The sequence below is a fragment of the Vulpes lagopus genome, chromosome 3 (assembly GCF_018345385.1).
Source record: "Vulpes lagopus strain Blue_001 chromosome 3, ASM1834538v1, whole genome shotgun sequence".
NCBI classification, from domain to species: Eukaryota; Metazoa; Chordata; class Mammalia; order Carnivora; family Canidae; genus Vulpes; species Vulpes lagopus.
In genome coordinates, this window is record NC_054826.1 from 51,416,573 (window position 1) to 51,436,240 (window position 19,668).

The following is a 19,668-nucleotide window of genomic DNA, read 5'->3' on the forward strand; positions in this document are numbered from 1 at the left end:
TCCCGTTGCCTTCTTACGTATGTTTACAACATACACTTAGTATGAAACTAATTTTCTAAATCCTTTTGCCTCTGAATTGCCTTTTTGCATTTCCTTGGACATCTCATACTTTAACAAATTTGGAGCCTCAAAAATTAGAATTGACCAGGATCTCTTGTACATCCACCCTGGATGCCCCAAAGCATCCTACATTCCTACTTCATGAGGGTGGAGGCAGGCAGCAGGATAGAGTTCTGCCTACCTGCCTTCCTCTGGACATCTGCGCTCTCTGGCCAGTCCAAACCCGCTCCTTAGACTTGCCAACATTCTCAGCGACCCATCAGCAGACAAGAACTTGTTTACTGAGAAGGGAGCAGGTGGGGCATTTTAGCACTTCTGGGGTTTCTAGACTCAGAGCTCTATCTGGAAGCCTGCCCCATATATCATCACGGATGAGGTATTTCCATTGCCCACTCAGCTGCAGAGAAAACTAACACTCTCAAGGGGACCTTGGCAAAGATATCTCAGCCAGGAAATGGCAGAGTTGAAATTCAAGCCCAGGGCTGAATGCCCTGCTGATAGTTTGGCCGCTGGCTGTCCTTGGCCTCAGCTACCCCACTTTTAATACCCCTGGGGCAAGAGGGTTGATGGCACGTTCCCACAGAGGAAAACAAAACAAAACAAAACAAGAAGTAACATCTCCCTCTAGTGGTGAGGGGGAAAGATTTCACTGAAGAGATTAATTAAAAGATCAGTTGGGCCAACTGTGAGGCTGTGTCCTTAGAGACCAACTTCTCCAGCCTGATATTATACAGGTGGTGCAACTAAGGTACATCGAAGAGAAGGAACCAGACCAATGTCACACCATTAGTCTGGGGCAGTTAATTAAATAGAAAATGTGTTCTTGTGTTTTACTTAATGTCAGGCATGATGCTCAGAGCTTGGGGACACCAAGCTGGGTGAGGATGTGCTCACTTTAGCAGCACATATACTAAAATTGGAATGATATAGAGAAGATTAGTGTGGCCACTGAGTGAGAGATACGCTGGGAAGGAGGACACAGTCCCTGACTGTTATGGGCTGAATTGTGTCCTCCCAAAAGTTCCAAAACCTAGTGACTCAGAACAGAACAGTATTTGGAGATAAAGTCTTTAAAGGATAATTAAATTAAAATAAGACTGGTGTCCTTATAAGTAGAGGAAGAACCCCCAGGGTTGCACACACATAGAGGAAAGGCCATGTAAGGACCCGGTGAGAAGGCAATTAACTGTAAGTTTAAGAGGGAGGGCTCAGAAGAAACCAAACCTGCCACCATCTTCATCTTAGACTTACAACCTCCAGAACTGTGAAAAAATAAATTTCCGTTGTTTACACCACCCAGTCTATGGTGGTTTTTATGGCAACACTAGCAAACTAACATGAGGAAACAGACAATGAATAAATGATTATGAATAACTACAAATCAAATGTCATGAAGCAATAGCACCAGGTGCTATGTAATAGAAGGGCTGACTCTGGAAGGTCAGGGGAGGTTGCCCAGAGACATACAAGTTGTAGAGGCAGATAAATAGGTAGAGGGTGCTCCAAGTAGGGCAACAGGGTAAGGGCAATGACTCAAAGGTAGGAGAAAGCCTGTGTCTAAAGAACTGAGAGGGCAGCCCGGGTGGCTCAGCGGTTTAGCGCTGCCTTGGGCCTAGGACGCGATCCTGGAGTCCCACGTTGGGCTCCCTGCATGGAGCCTGCTTCTCCCTCTGCCTCTCTCTCTATATCTCTCTCATGAATAAATAAATAAATCTTAAAAAAAAAAAAAAAGAACTGAGAGAAAGTACAGCTGGGGGGTGGGGGAGCCCCCACCCCCAATACAGTTGGGCTTCATAGGCCAAGGTACAGAGTGTGGTCTTTTCCCTGAAAGCTAAGAGAGGAAGTGGCCATCTCAAAGTAGATGTAGTGTAAACAACTCTAATGTCAGCCTTTGGTGAGGAGGAAAGGGACAGTTAGAAAGGTTAGTTGCAATGTGCCCTGGTGTGATTTTTGTTAGGCTAGAATCACTTATCTGGATGGCAGAAATTAGCGCATTTAAATGCAGTTGGGAAAGAATCAAGCAGAGAGGGAGGTGTGGAAGATGTGAGTGAGGGGTTTAGAGCCCTGGGAATCAGGAAGGGGCCCGAGGGATTTGGTAAACTACTTAGGGCCTATGAGCCTTTCAGGGACTTACAAAGAAAATCTCTGAGTGCTAAAAGTAAAATCATTGCCTCCAAAATTTTTTTTAAACCATGAATAATCAATATTAATGTTTAATTAAGTGCCTGAACAATAGATTATTATGTCAATTTTCTTTTATGACAGTGTTTAGTGTTCATAAAAATGGCATTTACATTTGAAAACAATTTGGGGGGCAGCCCTAGTGGCTCAGCCCAGGGCCTGATCCTGGAGACCCAGGATTGAGTCCCACGTCAGGCTCCCTGCATGGAGCCTGCTTCTCCCTCTGCCTGCGTCTCTGCCTCTCTCTCTCTGTCTCTCATGAAAAAATAAATAAAATCTTTTTTAAAAAATGTAGACTACTCTCTCCTAGCCAGCAAATGCCAATGCATAATTTACTTAATTTATTTCCGGAGCCTTTGGTAAGCCCCCTATGCTTGAATTAATGCCTCTCCTCATATGTGCTCTTTTTCTCGTATCATTGCATTATCACAGTGTCCTGTATTGGAACTGCCTTTTGATTTGCTTATACTCTTTAGCAACATTTATTCAGACCCTGTGATGTACTGGGCAATATGCTTAGCACTCTACATGCGTTATCTCATTTTACTTTTACTATATCTCAATTAGATAGGTTCTTTGGTAACATCTGGCTTACATATGAGGAAATTGGGACTTGGAGAAGTTGCTCAAGCCAGACAGCTAATAAGTGGTGGAGGTAGGCTTTGAACCTGGGCAGTCAACCAGATACTTCTAATATCCTATCTAGGAGCATGTTCTTGTTAGGAACCTTCTGACATATTTGATACTAAAATGCCATGATGTCTGCAACTAATTCTCAAAGATTTTGTGTGTATCTGTGCATTTTTGTGTGTATCTGAATATACACAGAGAAAGAGATAAATAGATAAACCAATAAGGCAAAATGTTAACAGTTTGTGAATCTAGATGAAGGATTTACAAGCATTCACTAAGCTATACTTTAAACTTTTGTCTATAGGTTTGAAATTTTTTGAAAGAAAAAAATTGGGAAAAATCCAAATGTAAAGTGCTTTAGTCAGAATTCACTAGGTTAAATGGAGAGAAACTCAACTCCACCAGTTTAGCTCACACAATCCTTCTTGAATACCTGAAACCAGAGGCTCAAATTTTCTCAACCTTCAGGTTATCTTTATTCTCTCTATGTTTATAGGGAACATGAATGCTGATAGTGCTCCAGCTTTATTTCCACCAAGAAAAGTATGGCTATTTCTCTTTTTTATAATATTTTATTTATTTATTTATTTATTTAGTTAGTTAGTTAGTTAGCTAGTTAGTTCGTTTTTGGATACATATATATATAGAGAGAGAACAAGCAGAGGAGTGGCAGAGGGAGAGGAAGAAGCAGGCAGCCTGCTGAGTAGGGAAACTGATGCAGGATTCAACCTCAATACCCTGGGAACGTGACCTGAACCCCCCGGATCATGACCTGAGCCAAAAGCAGACACTTAACCAACTGAGCCACCTGGGTGTCCCAGAGTATGGCTATTTCTCTAATCCAATTTGAAAGTCTCAAACACTTGCCCTGGCTTAGGTCAGTGCTCCCTCCCACTGCAATCAATCATCTGTGGTCAGGAGCATGTTACATTAGAAAATGTTAGTTTTGGGGGACCTGGATGGCTCAGTCTGTTAATCGTCTGCCTTTGGCTCAGGTCAGGATCCTGGAATCCTGGGATCAAGCCCCACATTAGGCTCCTTGCTAAGCAGGAAGCCTGCTCTTCCCCCTCCCTCTGCTGCTTGCCCAGCTTGTGCGTTCTCTCTCTCTCAAATAAATAAATAAATAAAAATCTGAAAAAAAGAAAAGAAAATGTTAGCTTCCCTAGGAATCTTGTGATAGGGATAGAAGAAACATTCCCACAGGAAAAGGGGGAGGTGACAGAAAGCACATAGTAGGTGCAATCAGTAACTGCTCAACCAGGATTGATGAATACTGAAAGGAGGGGAATTATGCTAGGTGCTGGAGGTACAGCAATGACGCAGTCCCTGCCCTCAGGGACCTTCTACCAGAGGAGACAGGCAATAAACTGATACTCATCCAAATTACTAATTGAACAAATGGAGAAAGGATATGAACAATCACAGAAGAATAAAACTGAATGGTGAATATATAAAACACATACAAAGTTGCTCATTCTCAGTCCAAATAGGAAAAATACCAATAAACAAAGAGATATAAGTTCATTTCTGTCAGATTTACAAAAGTTTTAAATTTGATAATACTATATGTTGGCAAGGTTATGGGGAAATAGAGACTGAATATGTTTTCATATTATGGATTATAAATTAGGATAACAATTTTGGAGAGCAAACTGGCAATATTGACCTTGAGAATGCACAAAAAGAACAATTCAGCAATTCTATTCCCCAGGATACTTTAGAAAAGTTCTCACAAACGTGCTCAAGGAGATGCCTCTAACACACATCACTGTGAGCACAAAAATCACATCACTGTGATAGCAAAAATGGGATCAACCCAACCATTTCAACAACAGAAGGAAAAAAAATAAATTGTGATATATTCACACAAGGGAATGCTACTACACAACATTTGTAATGAATGAACTAGATCTCTATGTATCAACATGGTTGATCTCAAAAACATCATGTTGGATTAAAAAAGATAACAATAGTACATTACCTGTAGAGGCCACTTTTTTTTTTTTAAGATTTTATTTCTTTATTTTGAGGGAGAGAGCACAGGTGCACATGTGCTTGAGTGAGCTGGGTGAGGGGCAGACAGAGAGAGAGAGAATCCCAAGTGGACTCCACAGTGAGCAAGGAGTCCCACATGGGGCCAATCTCATGACCCTGAGATCATGACCTGAACCAAAACCAAGAGTCAGATGCTCAATTGACTAAGCCACCAGGCATCCCCATAGAGACCACTTTTAGGCAACAGGCTTGAGCAATGGGAACTTGAAAAGGCAAGAGGGCCAAAGTGACCACAGAGCTGATGCAAACAGGCTCATCAAGCGACCCACCTTGAAATAGCCATAGGACCTAGCTGACCAATTACAACCAGGCACAGTTCCAAAGATTACCAAAAAAGGGAAAATTCCATACAGTCCCTTACTTCCTCACTCTACCCTATAACAATAGCCCCTTACAACCACCTCATAGCAGACAGTCTCTCCTTTGCTGTCCTGCCTGCTGCTCCCTTGCAGTGTATCAATAAACTTTTATCTCTTTTGTCCTGCCTTGGGTGTATCCTTTCACTGCCCATGCCAGTCCCCATCTGATCAGGAGGTGCCACACTACCATTTATGTAAATTATTAAACAAAAAAAAAGTTTTGATATGTATGTAATGAATGTATAAAAACATAAATGGGAATGATACACATCAACTTGAGGATAATGGTTATCTCTGGAGATAGGAATAGCACCTTAGTTATACTTCAAAAAAATTTTTTAATAAAAAGGAACATGGCAAAATGCTAATTCTTCAAGTTTTGGTCAATACTTGGATATCTGAACAGGTTTATTTTACATATTTAATAATTTTTAAATTTAAAAGCATTAAGAGGGGATCCCTGGGTGGTGCGGCGGTTTGGCGCCTGCCTTTGGCCCGGGGCGCGATCCTGGAGACCCGGGATCGAGTCCCACGTCGGGCTCCCGGTGCATGGAGCCTGCTTCTTCCTCCGCATGTGTCTCTGCCTCTCTGTCTCTCTCTGTGACTATCATGGATGGATAAAAATTAAAAAAAAATAAAAAATAAAAATAAATAAAAATAAAAAATAAAAGCATTAAGAGCCAATTAATTAAAATGATGTAGAACTCAAGAGCTTGTCTATATCTGTGAAAATGAAATATCCTAAAATCCAACTGAGGACACATGTGAGGGACTTCAAAGCCAATCCCTTGAGCTTCCCTTCTTGTTCGGAAGAAAAGTTTGATTGAATGAGTGTACCTAGATTCCAGGATCTGTACAGGATCTCCCTGTACAGATATTCCAAAATATTGAAAGCATAGTTTTCAAGACACACAGATCTGGTTCAAATCATAGCTGCCTCATTTATTCACTATATGATCTTAGAGAAACCACTTCCTCTCTCAAGTTTATTTTCTCTTTTATGAGATGGAGATAAGCTGACCAGATGGCAGACAACACAAACCGGCCACAGATTGAGAGATATCTGAGTCAGAGGGAAGCTGGCAGAAGGGAGAGGCCAGCCCTATGGCCATCAGAAATGGGCTGGCTTGAATACAGACAGTGGCAACCCAGAGGAGAAGAAGACAGAGCTCCAAGAAGGGAATCAGGCCCTGTCGGTTTTCAGACAAATGTACCCTTTCTTTTTCCCCACCTTGCCCTGGGCAGACCTTGTCCACTCCTATCACCATTATTATCATAAGCTGAGAAGGTGCTGGCTGGGTGGGGGGAGTCAGTAACAAATTACAGTGCAGTGAAGTGGCCTGCACCTCAGCAGCCTCTCTTCCACCACTCCTCTTCCCTCTCCCTATACCCTAAGTGCTAAGTTATAGCAATTGGGAGGCAGGGAGCGGGTGATGGCAACTTCTAGTAAGAATCTTACCTGGGTCCAAGGAGGTACAAAAAGGTTCTCCAGAGAAACAGTTGTCTGCTCAGAACAGTACCAACTTGAGGTGTAGACTGTGTAGACACCAGAGAGTCTCCTTCCTAACTTACCAGGAATAGTTCAATCTACACTTGGGCTATGCCACCTCCCCCAGGCACTAGCCCTGGCCCCAGGGAAAGAGGAGCTCACAGGAGCAGATAAGAGATGCCTGAGAGGCACACACCCAACAAGAGAAAAGACAACATACAAGACTACCTTATCCAGGCACACCAGAGTTAATGGACTTGGCAGGACAACAAATGAAAATAAGCATTTTGAATATTATTCTAAAAAAGAAAAGAGGATTTTGGAAATATGAAGGGAGAAATAAGAAATCATAAAGAACCAACTACAGAACCAGATATGAAAAATGTAGACAAGAGATGCCTGGGTGGTTCAGCGATTGAGCGTCTGCCTTAGGCTCAGGGCATGATCCTGTAATCCTGGGATCCAGCTCCACACCGGGCTCCCTGCGTGGAGCCTGCTTCTCCTTCTGCCTGTGTCTCTGCCTTTCTCTCTGTGTCTCTCATGAATAAATAAATAAAATCTTTTTTTTTATTTTTTTTATTTTTATTTTTTTTATTTATGATAGGCACACAGTGAGAGAGAGAGGCAGAGACATAGGCAGAGGGAGAAGCAGGCTCCATGCACCGGGAGCCCGACGTGGGATTCGATCCCGGGTCTCCAGGATCTCGCCCTGGGCCAAGGGCAGGTGCTAAACCGCTGCGCCACCCAGGGATCCCTCTTTTTTTTTTTAAAGAAAAATGTAGATGAAATAAAGCCTTCAAAGGCTGTGGTGAATAGCAGAGTAGATATAGCCAAGGACCAAATATGCAAGTATGAAGATTAGGTTTAGAAAATTTCCTAAAAGGTATGACAAAGGTATAAATAACTGAAAAGTAGAAGGTTAAGCCAGTGTAGTCTGAGCTGGCTACTTCTGGATAGTATGGTGCATGATATAACCAGTGGACCCCTTGGTCTGGAAGCTACTCCTGCACCTCTCATTGTAAAGTGGGTCCCCTCATTGGATGCTATCTTGTTTGCAGCTGCATTCTGTAGATCCAGCTTGATCCAAGTCATTATCCTTGGACTAATTATTCATGCCAAGTGTCATATAAACATGGCAGGTTTCCAGTTAATTTAGTCATTAGGAAAACAATTCCCAGGAGATGAAGACAAACAAATGTTTGCATAGCAGTACACTTTACACCAGAACAAAGCCTGATATATAGTAGATGATCATTAAATGTCAGTTCCCTGCTGCCCTTCTTGCTCCATCATCAGAGACACATAGTATTTATCCTAGTAGAGATGGGAAAGCACTGAGGAATTTTAAGCTGAAAAATGACATTGCCAGCTTTTCTTTGTAAAGACTGCTATATAGCAATATGGAAGTTGTACTGTATAAGTTTGCAGTGGTTATCTTTAGAATTTAATCTTTAATTGAAGAATATCCAGATGGGGTTATGATTGAAGAGGAATTAACATCATCCAGAGATGGATATATTGACTGATGGGACTTTTGTCTTCTCTTTTCTCAGAAGGTAAAGAGTGACTCTTTTTACGATGGTTATTGCATCATGGTGGAAGCACAAAGTTAAAAGAGGATATAAAAGTAAAACTGGATGCAGAGGGGTGGACTGTGCCAGTCATATGCCAGTTTAGTTTACTCATGGCTCCATCCCTCACCCTTCACATGCTCTGCTCTGTATGGGGGCCAACCCCTGACAATACCATTTCCAAAGTTTCCTCCCCAAATGGTCCAGTTAGTTTCAGTCAATGGCAGCCAATGCCAGGCAAGAGACTGAAAAGGTTTGGATAGAGAGGCGGGTGAAGATCAAGAAAAGAATGTGTCAAGGAAGCCAAGAGAGGAGTATGTACAATTGATTCAATTCTCCAAATATTTCTTAAGTGTGAACTCTGGGCCTCAGTCTTACACTGAGCACATCAGACCCTAAGATGGCAAAGGCCTGGTCAACATCCTCAAGTAGAATGACAGAAAGATAGTTTCAGGCAGACACTGTGACCACACAGGATGACTGAACTCCAGCTGAGAGACAAGAGGATGATCACCCACTGTGTGTCAGGAGGCAGGAAAGGTAAGGCAAGGCCTAATTGGACCTTGAGAAGCCTTTAGTTCTCAAGGGATTAAGTGCTCTCTTTTGAAATCACATAAAACTTACGTGAATGCCAAGACCAAATCCCATAAAAAATTTTTTTCTTTTCTTTTCTTTTTTAATTTTCTGACTGCAAAGCTCTGGATAAACTCATTGGTGCTAATTTTCTCTTTGGGAACCTTGCGTTCCTGTCCCGCCAAGGAGGTGATCCCCCAAGGGATGAGCTGGCATCCTGACCAGGTTTTGAACGGCATCTCTGCTAAGTCTTCATTTAACAATGTGAAATGGTACAAGGAGGTCAAGCAAAATGAGAACTAAGATGTTAACAACCAATTTAACAAGGAAGCATCTGTTAGAGACCCAGATGAGAGCAGTTTCCATGGGTGGGTTGGGTGAAGAATAGGAAACACACATTATCCAGAAGGGCTGCAATGAAAAGGAGAGAGAGGTAGTGACAAGTAAGGGAGGACAGTTTCCTGAAACAAGAGAGCTCTGACTTTCCCTTCTAAAAAGCACTGTTTTACGAAGTGAACAAGAACATCGGTCAACTAACCACTGGGCATACAGAAGTGCTCGGGAGGTGCCAGTTTTATCACCATCTCCCGTCCTGCCCTAGCTCCGCAGCCGAACCTGGCAGCCGAAGCGGGAAGCCCCCGAGCTCCAGTGGGCGGCCCAGTGCCGCCGCCCGGCCGCGGGTGCCTGTCGCGACAGCAGCGGTGCATTGTGGGGCTTGTAGTGCGGGGCCGGCGGCGGGTGGGTGGGCGCGGACGCCGCAGTCGCAGCGGGGCCATCTTTCGCGGGCCCGCGGGTTCGGCCTGTGCACCCCGCACCCGTGGCCCTCCCCCGGCCCAATGGCTCCGCGGCCGCTGAGCCCCTTGGTGCTGGCGCTGGGCGGAGCCGCGGCCGTGCTGGGCTCAGTACTCTTCATCCTCTGGAAGGCCTACTTCGGGCGCGGACGGGAGCGGCGCTGGGACCGGGGCGAGGCCTGGTGGGGCGCGGAGCCCGCCCGCCTCCCTGAGTGGGACGAGTGGGACGTGAGTGCCGGGCCGGGGTCTGGGCCTCGCACGTGCAGCCGGGGGTGTGGCGCCCCGCGAGGGCAGAAGCGCCAGGATCGGGGACTTGGCGCCGCAGCCCGCAGGCCCCTTGCGAAAGGGCGCGCGGCTGGCAGCGGGGCATCCGTGAGTCCCAGAACCGGGGGTTGGGTGGGCCTTTCAGGGGGTGTGAGGCACCGCCCTGCGCGGCCGCGAGCCTTGGGCTTCTTCGTGAGCGGCCGAGCTCGCAGGGCGCGGTCCCGAAGCGGTGTCGAGCCCGCGCCCGGGCCAGCCCGCGCTCTCCCGGCGCCTGCGCAGTGCGCGCAGCCCGCGCCTCGGGCTTGCCGGGAGAGGCCGCCGCCCCCTTCTTTGGCCCCAGGGCTGGTTTCCTCCGTGGTTCCCGCGACCCTGGACGTGGGGATTGTCAGGCTGAGGAGGCTGAGGCATCGCGAATGAAAGGAAGTTCACCGAGGTCACTCAGGAAAGCCAGAAGAACCGGGTTTGGGATTCAGGACTCCAAAGGCAGCACCGGTCTCACTGCACCAGACCTTGCTTGCCTGCCGGTTGACGGGTGGAGGACGGGGATGGGCGCTTTGGTGTCTTCGATCTTCCCTAGGGAAGGGTTCGGAGGGAGGGTGCCGGCCGCAACCTGACCTGTGCCCTGCAGCCTGAAGACGAGGAGGAGGAAGAGCCGGCGCTGGAGGAGCTGGAGCAGCGCGAGGTGCTGGTGCTGGGGCTGGATGGCTCGGGGAAGAGCACGTTCCTGCGCGTGCTGTCCGGGAAGCCGCCGCTGGAAGGCCACATCCCCACCTGGGGCTTCAACTCTGCGCGGCTGCCCACCAAAGACTTCGAGGTGGACCTGCTAGAGAGTGAGCAGACCCCCCCACACACACATACCTTCTCCCCGTCACCTCAGTTGGACCCAAGCCGGGGATTTTTGCCTGGGGGTGGCTCCAGCACGTATATCTAAGCAGGACACGACCCTGTATGACATTCTTCCCCTGCTTCTCTGGGCACAGGATACAGTTCAAGCTCTGTATTTTGGCATGATGGGCCATTCATGATCGGGCAGTTCCAACTTGGTCACTGACTGTCCCTCACCCCAACTGAAGCTCCTATGCCTAACACTGAGATGCCAAAAGCCACAGTTTCCTGTATGCCAAGCACTTGACAGGCATTACTTAATAAAATTCTCCCAACAACTCCCAAAACACTGGAAACAGTTGTTACCCTTGTTACATACATGAGGAAAGGGAAGCCCAGCAAGTTAAATAATTTATCCTGGCTCACCTAGCTTGGCAGTCTGCTAATGCAGACTCTCTGGCTATAGGCTCTCAATTTTAAGCACCATGACACATTGCTTGTTTCTGAAGGGTACTTGCTGTTTTCTTTTTTCTTTTCTTTTCTTTTCTTTTTTTTTTTTTTTTTTGTCCTGTGCTTGCACTGTTCCCTCAGTCTGGAAAGCCCTTTTTCTTTTTTTCTTTTTTTAAAGATTGTATTTATTTATTCATGAGACACACAGAGAGAGACAGAGGCAGAGGGAGAAGCAGGCTCCCTGATGCCAGGACCCTTGGATTACGACCTGACCCAAAGGCAGATGCTCAACCACTGAGCCACCCTGGTGTTCCTGGAAAGCCCTTTTTCCCCTGATAAACTACTACATCTCCTTCAAGATTTAGGTGAGGGTCACATGGGTGGCTCAGCCAGTAGAGCATCAACCTGGTCTCAGGGTCATGAGTTCAAGCCCCACATTGGGTGTGGAGCCTACTGAAAAAAATAATGACTCTTTTAAAAAAAATTTAGGTCAAACAATATTCCTGTGAAGCCTTCTCTGACTCCCAGGTTAGTCTAACGGCTCTTCCTCTGAGCTGATATTTGCCTCTTACCAGCCTATGCCCTGACTAGCAAGCACTTGGGACACAGATGAGTCTGATCCAGCTCTGGCCCCTGGGGCCCTGCTTCAAGCAGGTAACTGGAAGAGCTTGTTGAGTGAGTGATCAGAGAGGTTCTGGGCAGCCCCTGTCTTCAGTGTTAGTCTTCTTGAGATTCCAGGAGAGATTGGGTCTATTGAGAGGACAGCAGTACTTAGTGACCTATGTCCCAACCACAGACTTGGTGGGAGAGCTAAGTGGACTTCCTGCCAGCCAAAGGGCTCAGACCATAAAGACTGGTTGAGTTTAGTTAAGTGCTCGGTCGTGGGATCAGATTCTGAGGGTCTGCCTACATCTTTCCTTCCTGATTGTGGCAAATATTGATATTCACCTGGAATCTGGCCCAGGTGAATATCCCATTGGGATCTCCCTTTCTTGTGCCAGGGACACAGAAGGGTCAAGTGGGCACTTGACACCCACTCTGGTAGACAGTACCCCACAACCCCCAGCCTTGGGAGAAAAGTTTGGTGTTTTTATATTACCCAAGAATCTGACTGGTTGCAATCCAGGTTCTATAAGGTCACTCCTGGATTCAAACCCAGATTTCCCATTCAAGTCCTGGAACTTTCCCTTCCCACAACTCCCTTGGTAATGGTCTACAGTGCCTGGACTGGAGCCCAGCCAAGAATGAGCCCTTTGTGGATCTTTCATGACTGCCCCCCACTCCACCCCCACCCTTGCCCCACCACTTCCTATATCCTATCCATTTTATTAGCTAGTTCTTTCAGCTTTATTTTCCAATAGATTCTACATCTGTCTACTCCCTACTTCCGCCACTGAGTGCTTGGTCTGAGCCACCATCATCTCAGTACTATAACAGCCTCTTTGCTGGTCTGCCTGCTTTCACTTCTGTCCCCAGTGTCAGCCAGCAGTATCTTTCAGAAACCCATGTCACTCTTGTGTAAAACCTGCAAGGGGATCCCTCACAGCCTCACTGTAGCCTGACAGCTCCTGTGTGGTCAAGCCCTGAGCAACCTTTTTGGCTGTGGCGTCTTCTTCTCTCTGGCGCTGCCTTGGCCACCCTGGTAGCCTTCTGCAGATTTCTCAAACACATTGAGCTTGCTCTTCCCTCTGCTTACAGTGCTTTCCTCTGCGTCTTCCCTTAGCTAGTGCCTTCTCATTATCTCAGACTCAGCTCACATGCTGCCTCCTCAAGGGAGACCTTCCCAGACCACCCAATCCAAAGCCACCCCCAGCCATTTTCATTTTTCTCTTATTTCCTTCCTCTCTGAAATGTGCTTATGTGCTATTGCTGTGTCTATCTTGGTTACAGAGTGAGCTCCTTGAGAGCAGGGCCCTGTCTGCCTTGCTCACCTCTGTATCCCCAGCACCCAGATCAGTGCTTGGCACCTAGTAAGCACTCAGTAAATACTTGTTGAGTGCCTGCTATGTGCCAGGCATTGTGCTGAGGGCTTTGGGGGGATCCAGATGTAAAGAGCTGACTCAAAGGGCTTAGAGTCCAGTGTCAGAAGTATATCCAAAAACACTAGGATGCAGCGTGGTTAATAGAGGCTGTGCAGAGGGGCAGAGAGGAACAAGAAAGCAACCCAAGTTGGCAGCACCACAGGGGTGGCCATGTGGTGGCAAGACTGGTGGCAAGACTGAGCATGCTGTTTGTGAAGAAAGAAAATGGGGTGACCAAACTGAACAAGAGACATTGAATGGAGAATGGCTGTGCACAGGCTGGGCAGGGAGTCCTGGCTTTGACAACACCATCACTGTCCTGGGAGAAAGCTAGGAAGCTTTTTTTTCCTGCTTTGGCAGGAAGCAGTCCAGGAAAAAGAACCAGAGTATGATTTATTTTTTTATTTATTTTGCTTTTTAATTTTTTAAAAAGATTTTATTTTTATTTTTTCATGAGAGACAGAGAGAGAGAGACATAGGCTCCATGCCAGGAGCCCTAGCATGGGCTCCTGGAGATTTGAGACTTGATCCCGTGACTCCATGATCACGCCCTGGGCTGCAGGCAGACGCTTAACCACTGAGCCCCCCAGGCATTCCCAGAGAGTACAATTTAATGAGTACCTTGTATGCTAATCTATGAAAGGTGCATTGTGTATGGTATCTTTTGGTTTTGCTGCAACCTGTTAGTAAGGTTTACTGAGGAGGAAAATGCTGCTGCTTGAAGGTAGTGACTTGCCCAGGGAGCCCAGCTACCTGAGCCAAAGATAACCTGGATTGGCTCCAGAGCCTGTGGTCTCCCTTGCCCTGGGCTGATGGAGCCTTGAGAAGCTGGAAGTGGGCTGGTACTGGGGCTATATACAGAGAGCCAGGGCCCAGGGAGGCTCAGCTGGCCCCTGGCCTCTCCTCAGTCGGTGGCAGCCAGAACCTGCGCTTCTACTGGAAGGAGTTTGTGAATGAAGTAGACGTGTTGGTGTTCATGGTGGACTCGGCTGATCGGCTGCGGCTGCCCTGGGCCCGGCAGGAACTGCACAAGCTGCTGGACAAGGACCCTGACCTGCCTGTCGTCGTGGTGGCCAACAAGCAGGTGAGGGCCATAGGCAGCTGGCTTCGGCCAGTGGGGCTGGATCCGCTGATCCCTAGACAGGGGCAGGGAGCACAGGAGAGCGACTGAGGCCCAGGCCTGAGACCTGGAGCACTTGGCGGAGATACTGTCCCTTGCTCTTCTACCTGTGCCCTTCTCTCATCCCTGATCTCTTCCTCTGTCTGCCTTCCTCTTTGCTCTGTCACCCATCATCCTGGGGAAATGAGAAAAATAATGATTAAGCATCTACCGTATGTCAAGTATGGTTTTGAATGACATTTCATATTATGCTTCTAATTGAACCTACCAGGCATGGGATACTATTCCCATTTTACAGATTGGGAATCTGAAGCTCAGAGAGGTTTTATAATCTCCCTAAGGTTGTACACCTTGAAAATAGTGGAACTGGGATGTCTGACTCCAAAACTTGTGCCTTTTCCACTCTTGCCACATCCTTCTGATCTTCTAAATCAGAGAGCTAAAGCTGGGAAGTGATAAGAAGCTAAGCAGATTGAAATAACTATAGTAAATAACATTTATTATAAGTGTGCTTATAGTGTGCCAGGCTAAGCACCTGACAATCATTAACTCACTTAAATCCTACAAAACCCCATGATAGGCCTCATATTATCCCTCAGTGCCCAAAATTAAAACTGGTAGGTGGCAAAGTCAGGACTTGAACTCAGCTATTCCTCAAAGATCCTGCTCTGAACCACGCTATACCCCTGGGCCTTTAGCTCAACAACTCTCAGCATAGACCTAAGACACCATTCTCAATACATACTAGGTAAAACCTTGTCACAGGACAGAGTTCACTGTCATTTTTCCCATGGCCTTGCACATGTCCCTGAGAGCTGTGGCACTTGTTTCTAACCTTGCTTGGAAAGATCTATACATCTTTTGACCCCAGTTTCCCCTGCCTATCAGAAAATCTTTGACAATCATTTATAAATACGTGACCATATGTCCTGGTCTGCCTGGGATGGTCCCCGCTTATGCCTGTTGTTCTGGTATAATTATTAATAGTGCTCACTTTAAGTCTTAGAAGTACCCTGGTTTGAATGATTATATCGCCATTCTAATTATAAACTATAATGTATAGCAGTCTTGAATCTACAGGAGATAACACCTAAGGTTCTGGCATCACATGAATTGCTCCAAGAATTCTTTTAATTTGGGGTCAGGGTTGAAATTAAAATGTACCCTCATCAGCCATGCTCTATATATAGTGGCCTCTTTTTTGCCTTAGTATCTAGGAGTCTGGGGGAGGTGAAGCTCTTGTCTGGAAATGACCCTACTATAAGATCTCCTCACTACTGAGTTTATTTAGGAAACTGAGCTAGGATTCTGTAAGGGTTCCAGGCTTGGTCATCAGACCAACCTGAGTTTGAAACCTGGCTTTGCCACTTTGTCCTTAGCTAAATGACTTCACCTCCCTAAGCCAGTTTCCTCATCAGTCAAGTGTAGATTACGAGAATAAATCCAAGTGCCTCTTACAATGCCTGGCTTATAGGAAGTGCTGTTTCTTACAATGGCTGATGGTGGTATGAAAAGAAGGTTGGTACAGAGTCAGAGATGACGAAGAGAATTTAGACCAAGGGGCCCAGAGGCCACTTCTGGAAACTTAGACCCCAGTGTTCCCCAGGGTAGCCATAGAACAGTTCTTTTCATAGATGACAGTTTTGGTGCTGGGAAATTGTCAGCTGTGTTCCAACTGGCTTCTCCATCTCATCCCAGGACCTGAGTGAGGCCATGAGTATGGTGGAACTGCAACAGGAGCTGGGCCTGCAGGCTATCGATTCCCAGCGAGAGGTTTTCCTCTTGGCAGCCAGCATCGCCCCTGCAGGACCCGGCTTTGAAGACCCCGGCACCGTGCATATCTGGAGACTGCTCTTGGAGCTTCTCTCCTAGGCTGGCCCCCACCTGCTCACCACTCAACCCTGGAGACCCCAGTTCTGCTGCTCCGACTTCTCTACAACCAGCTTGGGCCTGAGGTGGGACCCATGTGGCAGCACTTCTGTCTTCCCACCCTCCAGAGCAGGGCCTGGGCAAGGTCAAGAACCACACAGAAGCCTTCCCGGTGAGGTGGCCATGAGACTAAAGTTTGGGAAGGTCAGGGAGGCAGACAGCAGAAGAGCTTAGTGTCTGGCTCACTCCAGGCTGAAAGTGGATCCAACTTTCACCCCTGAAGGCACCCTCCTTCTCTGATGAGTATATTAAGGTGCTCCGCAGGCTCAGTTCTCCCCTCTGTAGTTTTGGTGATTGAGTATAGTGTCAGAAGTACACTCCCAGTAACTTCATGCCCCTCTCATACCAGCAGGTTCTGGGCAGTACACAATGAGCCTTGGCTCCAAGCTTGACCAGCTGGCTCAAGGCCTTGTGCTATCTTTGCCTCTCTGGCCCTGGGGCCCTCATTGTTTTGTTTGTTTGGTTTTTGGTTTTTAAGATTTTATTTATTCATGAGAGACAGAGAGGCAGAGACACAGGCAGAGAGGGAGAAGCAGGCTCCATGTAGGGAGCCTGATGTGGGACTCGATCCCAGGACCCCGGGATCACATGGGGCCCTCATTCTTAAAGAGGTGGTCTCCATAGTTTTTTCTAACTTAGAGATACATTTTTCAGCCACGAAGGTAAGAAGTGCTAGGATGAACCTGAAGAACCTAGCAGGTTCTGGAACCTCCCTGCTTCTGCAAGCCAAGGCCTGCCTGCCAGACTATAAGTATCAAGTGGTATTCACTCCTAATCAGAAAAACAAAAGGCTTCCCCGCCTACCCATGCCCAATCTGGAGACAGAAGCTGCTGCTCTTGCCCTAACTGTGCCAATGTCCACGTTTACAGAAGTCTGGGGAAGGAGCCTGTGGCCCTGGGGAGAAGACTGTCAACTGGAGCTGGGTGTTGGCCTCAGAACTGTATTTTAATTATTTATTTATTTATACGAGGAACAGACCAAAGTTTTAGGTTCTGTTTCTAGGTGCTGTTATCAAAACCCCAGATAATGGTCATGAAAATTTGTGTTTTTGAGGAAATAGCTGGAATTTTGAGACATGTGATAACCTTTACATGTAAGTGGGCACAAAGCTTTAGCTTTCCCACTGTAATCGGTCTTTACGTTGATCCACATGAACTGTATCTCCACCACTTGACCTAGTGTGTCAAAAGGACACAGCCCCCTTCCATGTAGATGGTGACTCCAGGAGAGGACATTTCAAGCGTGTAAATCCAGGTAAAAAGAAATGGGAATTAGCAGATCAGCCGAAGGTACCTGAGGCTTTGGTACCTGGACCTGCTGACTCCCCACCTAAAAGTTGGACAGAATTTCTGTTCTCTGCAGTGCACACACCATGATTCTGTTTCTGGTGATCAGCCAGTTTGTCTATATACTGACATTTCTCTTTAGTGCAGGCAAAGGAAGGAGGACTTTGTCTGCCAGGGACCACTGAGTAATCAATAGCCACAAATGGACTTTTTTTAAAGAGGAGATATCCAACTCAGTTTGTTTTTTGAGACTAAAGATTATGTGCCTTCATTTCATTTGATGTTGACTCAGTGTGCTTCAGTTCCATGCTGTGGCCTACATGAGAGGAGGCACAGGGAGGGAAAGTAGTGTGGGAAGCTACCAAAGTCCAGCAGTGGGACTGCTGTTGAGAGTGGCCTGCTATGCTCTTGGGCTGTGGTATATCAACATAATCACTGTTCTTTGAAATTCTGATTAACTTTCTGCAGAAGAAAGAAGAGATTTCCCTGCTTTTATTTTAAATATTTAAGAAATGACTTAGCTTTTAGAGTAGCCTTTGAAACTTTGCCAGCAACTTTTCATTTTAACATTAAAAGACTGTGGAACTTCTTTGTGCTATAAGCTCCACCTTGTTTTCCAGTGCTTGACATTTACCTCTGGAACCAGCATTGTTGTAGGAGACCCCCCTTTTTTTTAAGATTTATTTATTTATTCATGAGACACAGAGAGAGGGAGACAGAGGCAGAGGCAGAGGGAGAAGCAGGCTCCATGCTGGGAGCCCGACCTGGGATCCGATCCCGGGTCTGCAGGATCATGCTCTGGGCTGAAGGCGGCGCTAAACTGCTGAGCCACTGGGGCTGCCCAGGGGACCCTTTTCTAATTTAGATCTGCCTTTGGTCTAATGAGTATCATAACGTAATTTTCAAAGTCCCCAGTGAGAGTGAACTTGAATAGTTTAACTCTATCTACTTGAGCAACCTTTGAAGACCACTCCCAGAATGGAAAGGTCCCAGTGGTACACCAGAAGATACATACCACTGAGGAGGGCTAAAGGTCCAGAGTACCACCGCTCTGATACTTGTGCAGAATATACATGTTCTCTTGGCCTGGGAGTGTGCCCCACTGCATTTGTGGCGCACAGCTGTGCCCCTCTAGTGGGACTGCTGGCCTGGCCTCTGTGCAGAGTGCCCAACAGTGCTCATCTGCTGGTTTCTGCCAGGACTAGACTGGGTGGAAGAGGCCGCTCTTGTGAACACCCATGTGCCTGGCCTGTGGTGCTCTTACCCAGTGGCTCCTGAATGTGACCTTTTGATTCAAAAGCCCAGATCAGCTGCTCCTGGGAACCAGCCATTGTTCATCTCAAACTTTCTGAGCTAGCCTGGGTGACACTATTCCCCACCACTGCCCCAACACCATAGCTCCCAACCTACCTGAGCGTGGGATAGGGGTCAAATGTTGGCCCCTCCTATTCTAATGAAGGCAACTGGAAGGAAGGTTCTGGACATGAGAGCACAGGTAGGCATTCCACATCAAAGGCAAGCTTCTGCTTGCCTCCTGAACTAATGTCTAATCATTCACCCTGGCACTGATGGCTTCTGATACTAAGAATCACTTAATGCAATGTGGCTTCTGATCGTCCATTTTCTCACCTGCTGCCAACCCTCTGAGGAGCCCAAAGCTTGGTTGAGTGGATGGTCTAAGCAAGAAGGCTCCCAAGACCACCACCTTGACTGGCTGCTTATCCCAAGGAGTCTCCTCTGGTACCTCTAGGTGCCCAGAACTGCTGCCTGTAAGCCTGCACAGATTGGTGTCCAGCAGTAAGGATGGGAGTGGGGTGGTGAAATCAGTTCATCACAGAGAGGTGATGAAAATCTTGAGTTTTGCCTGTCTGCCTGAATGAAACACTAAATTCTACAAAAAATATTTCCACTTGTCTTTGGAAAATATTTTATTCTTTTGCTTGTTTAATACCAGCTGGCAGCACTTTGGAACTAGCTGCTGAAACTCACCTGTAATATTCATCCTCGTGCACCTGCCCATGCCTCAGACCTGGAATAGCCTAAGGAGTTTCCTGTCATGT

The 19,668-nt window shown here is 46.8% G+C and overlaps 1 protein-coding gene and 1 non-coding gene across 3 annotated transcripts; both read left to right on the forward strand.

The window, feature by feature from the left end:
- The first annotated feature begins 946 nt into the window (after positions 1-946).
- Positions 947-1,053, forward strand: LOC121488525. Its single transcript, XR_005987140.1, has one exon. It is a non-coding gene; the product is annotated as a U6 spliceosomal RNA (small nuclear RNA).
- Positions 1,054-9,655: 8,602 nt separating this feature from the next.
- ARL10 (ADP ribosylation factor like GTPase 10) lies at positions 9,656-19,511 on the forward strand. Of its 2 annotated transcripts, XR_005986946.1 has the most exons (5): positions 9,656-9,940; positions 10,605-10,806; positions 14,181-14,356; positions 16,091-16,347; positions 16,976-19,511. XR_005986946.1 is itself a non-coding variant. In XM_041750084.1 (4 exons), the coding sequence occupies exons 1-4, from the start codon at positions 9,758-9,760 to the stop codon at positions 16,262-16,264; spliced, it is 735 nt and encodes a 244-aa protein (XP_041606018.1). In that variant the 5' UTR covers positions 9,656-9,757; the 3' UTR covers positions 16,265-19,511. The 2 variants fall into 2 exon arrangements, 1 of the variants encoding a protein (XP_041606018.1); XM_041750084.1 differs by having other exon boundaries at positions 16,091-19,511.
- Positions 19,512-19,668: the final 157 nt, after the last annotated feature.

Coding starts and splice junctions, on each gene's coding strand:
- ARL10 (XM_041750084.1), top strand. CDS start 9,758: ATGGCTCCGCGGCCGCTGAGCCCCTTGGTGCTGGCGCTGGGCGGAGCC. Junction 10,807..14,180: donor CGAGGTGGACCTGCTAGAGA/GTGAGCAGACCC, acceptor GCCTCTCCTCAG/TCGGTGGCAGCCAGAACCTG. Junction 14,357..16,090: donor TCGTGGTGGCCAACAAGCAG/GTGAGGGCCATA, acceptor ATCTCATCCCAG/GACCTGAGTGAGGCCATGAG.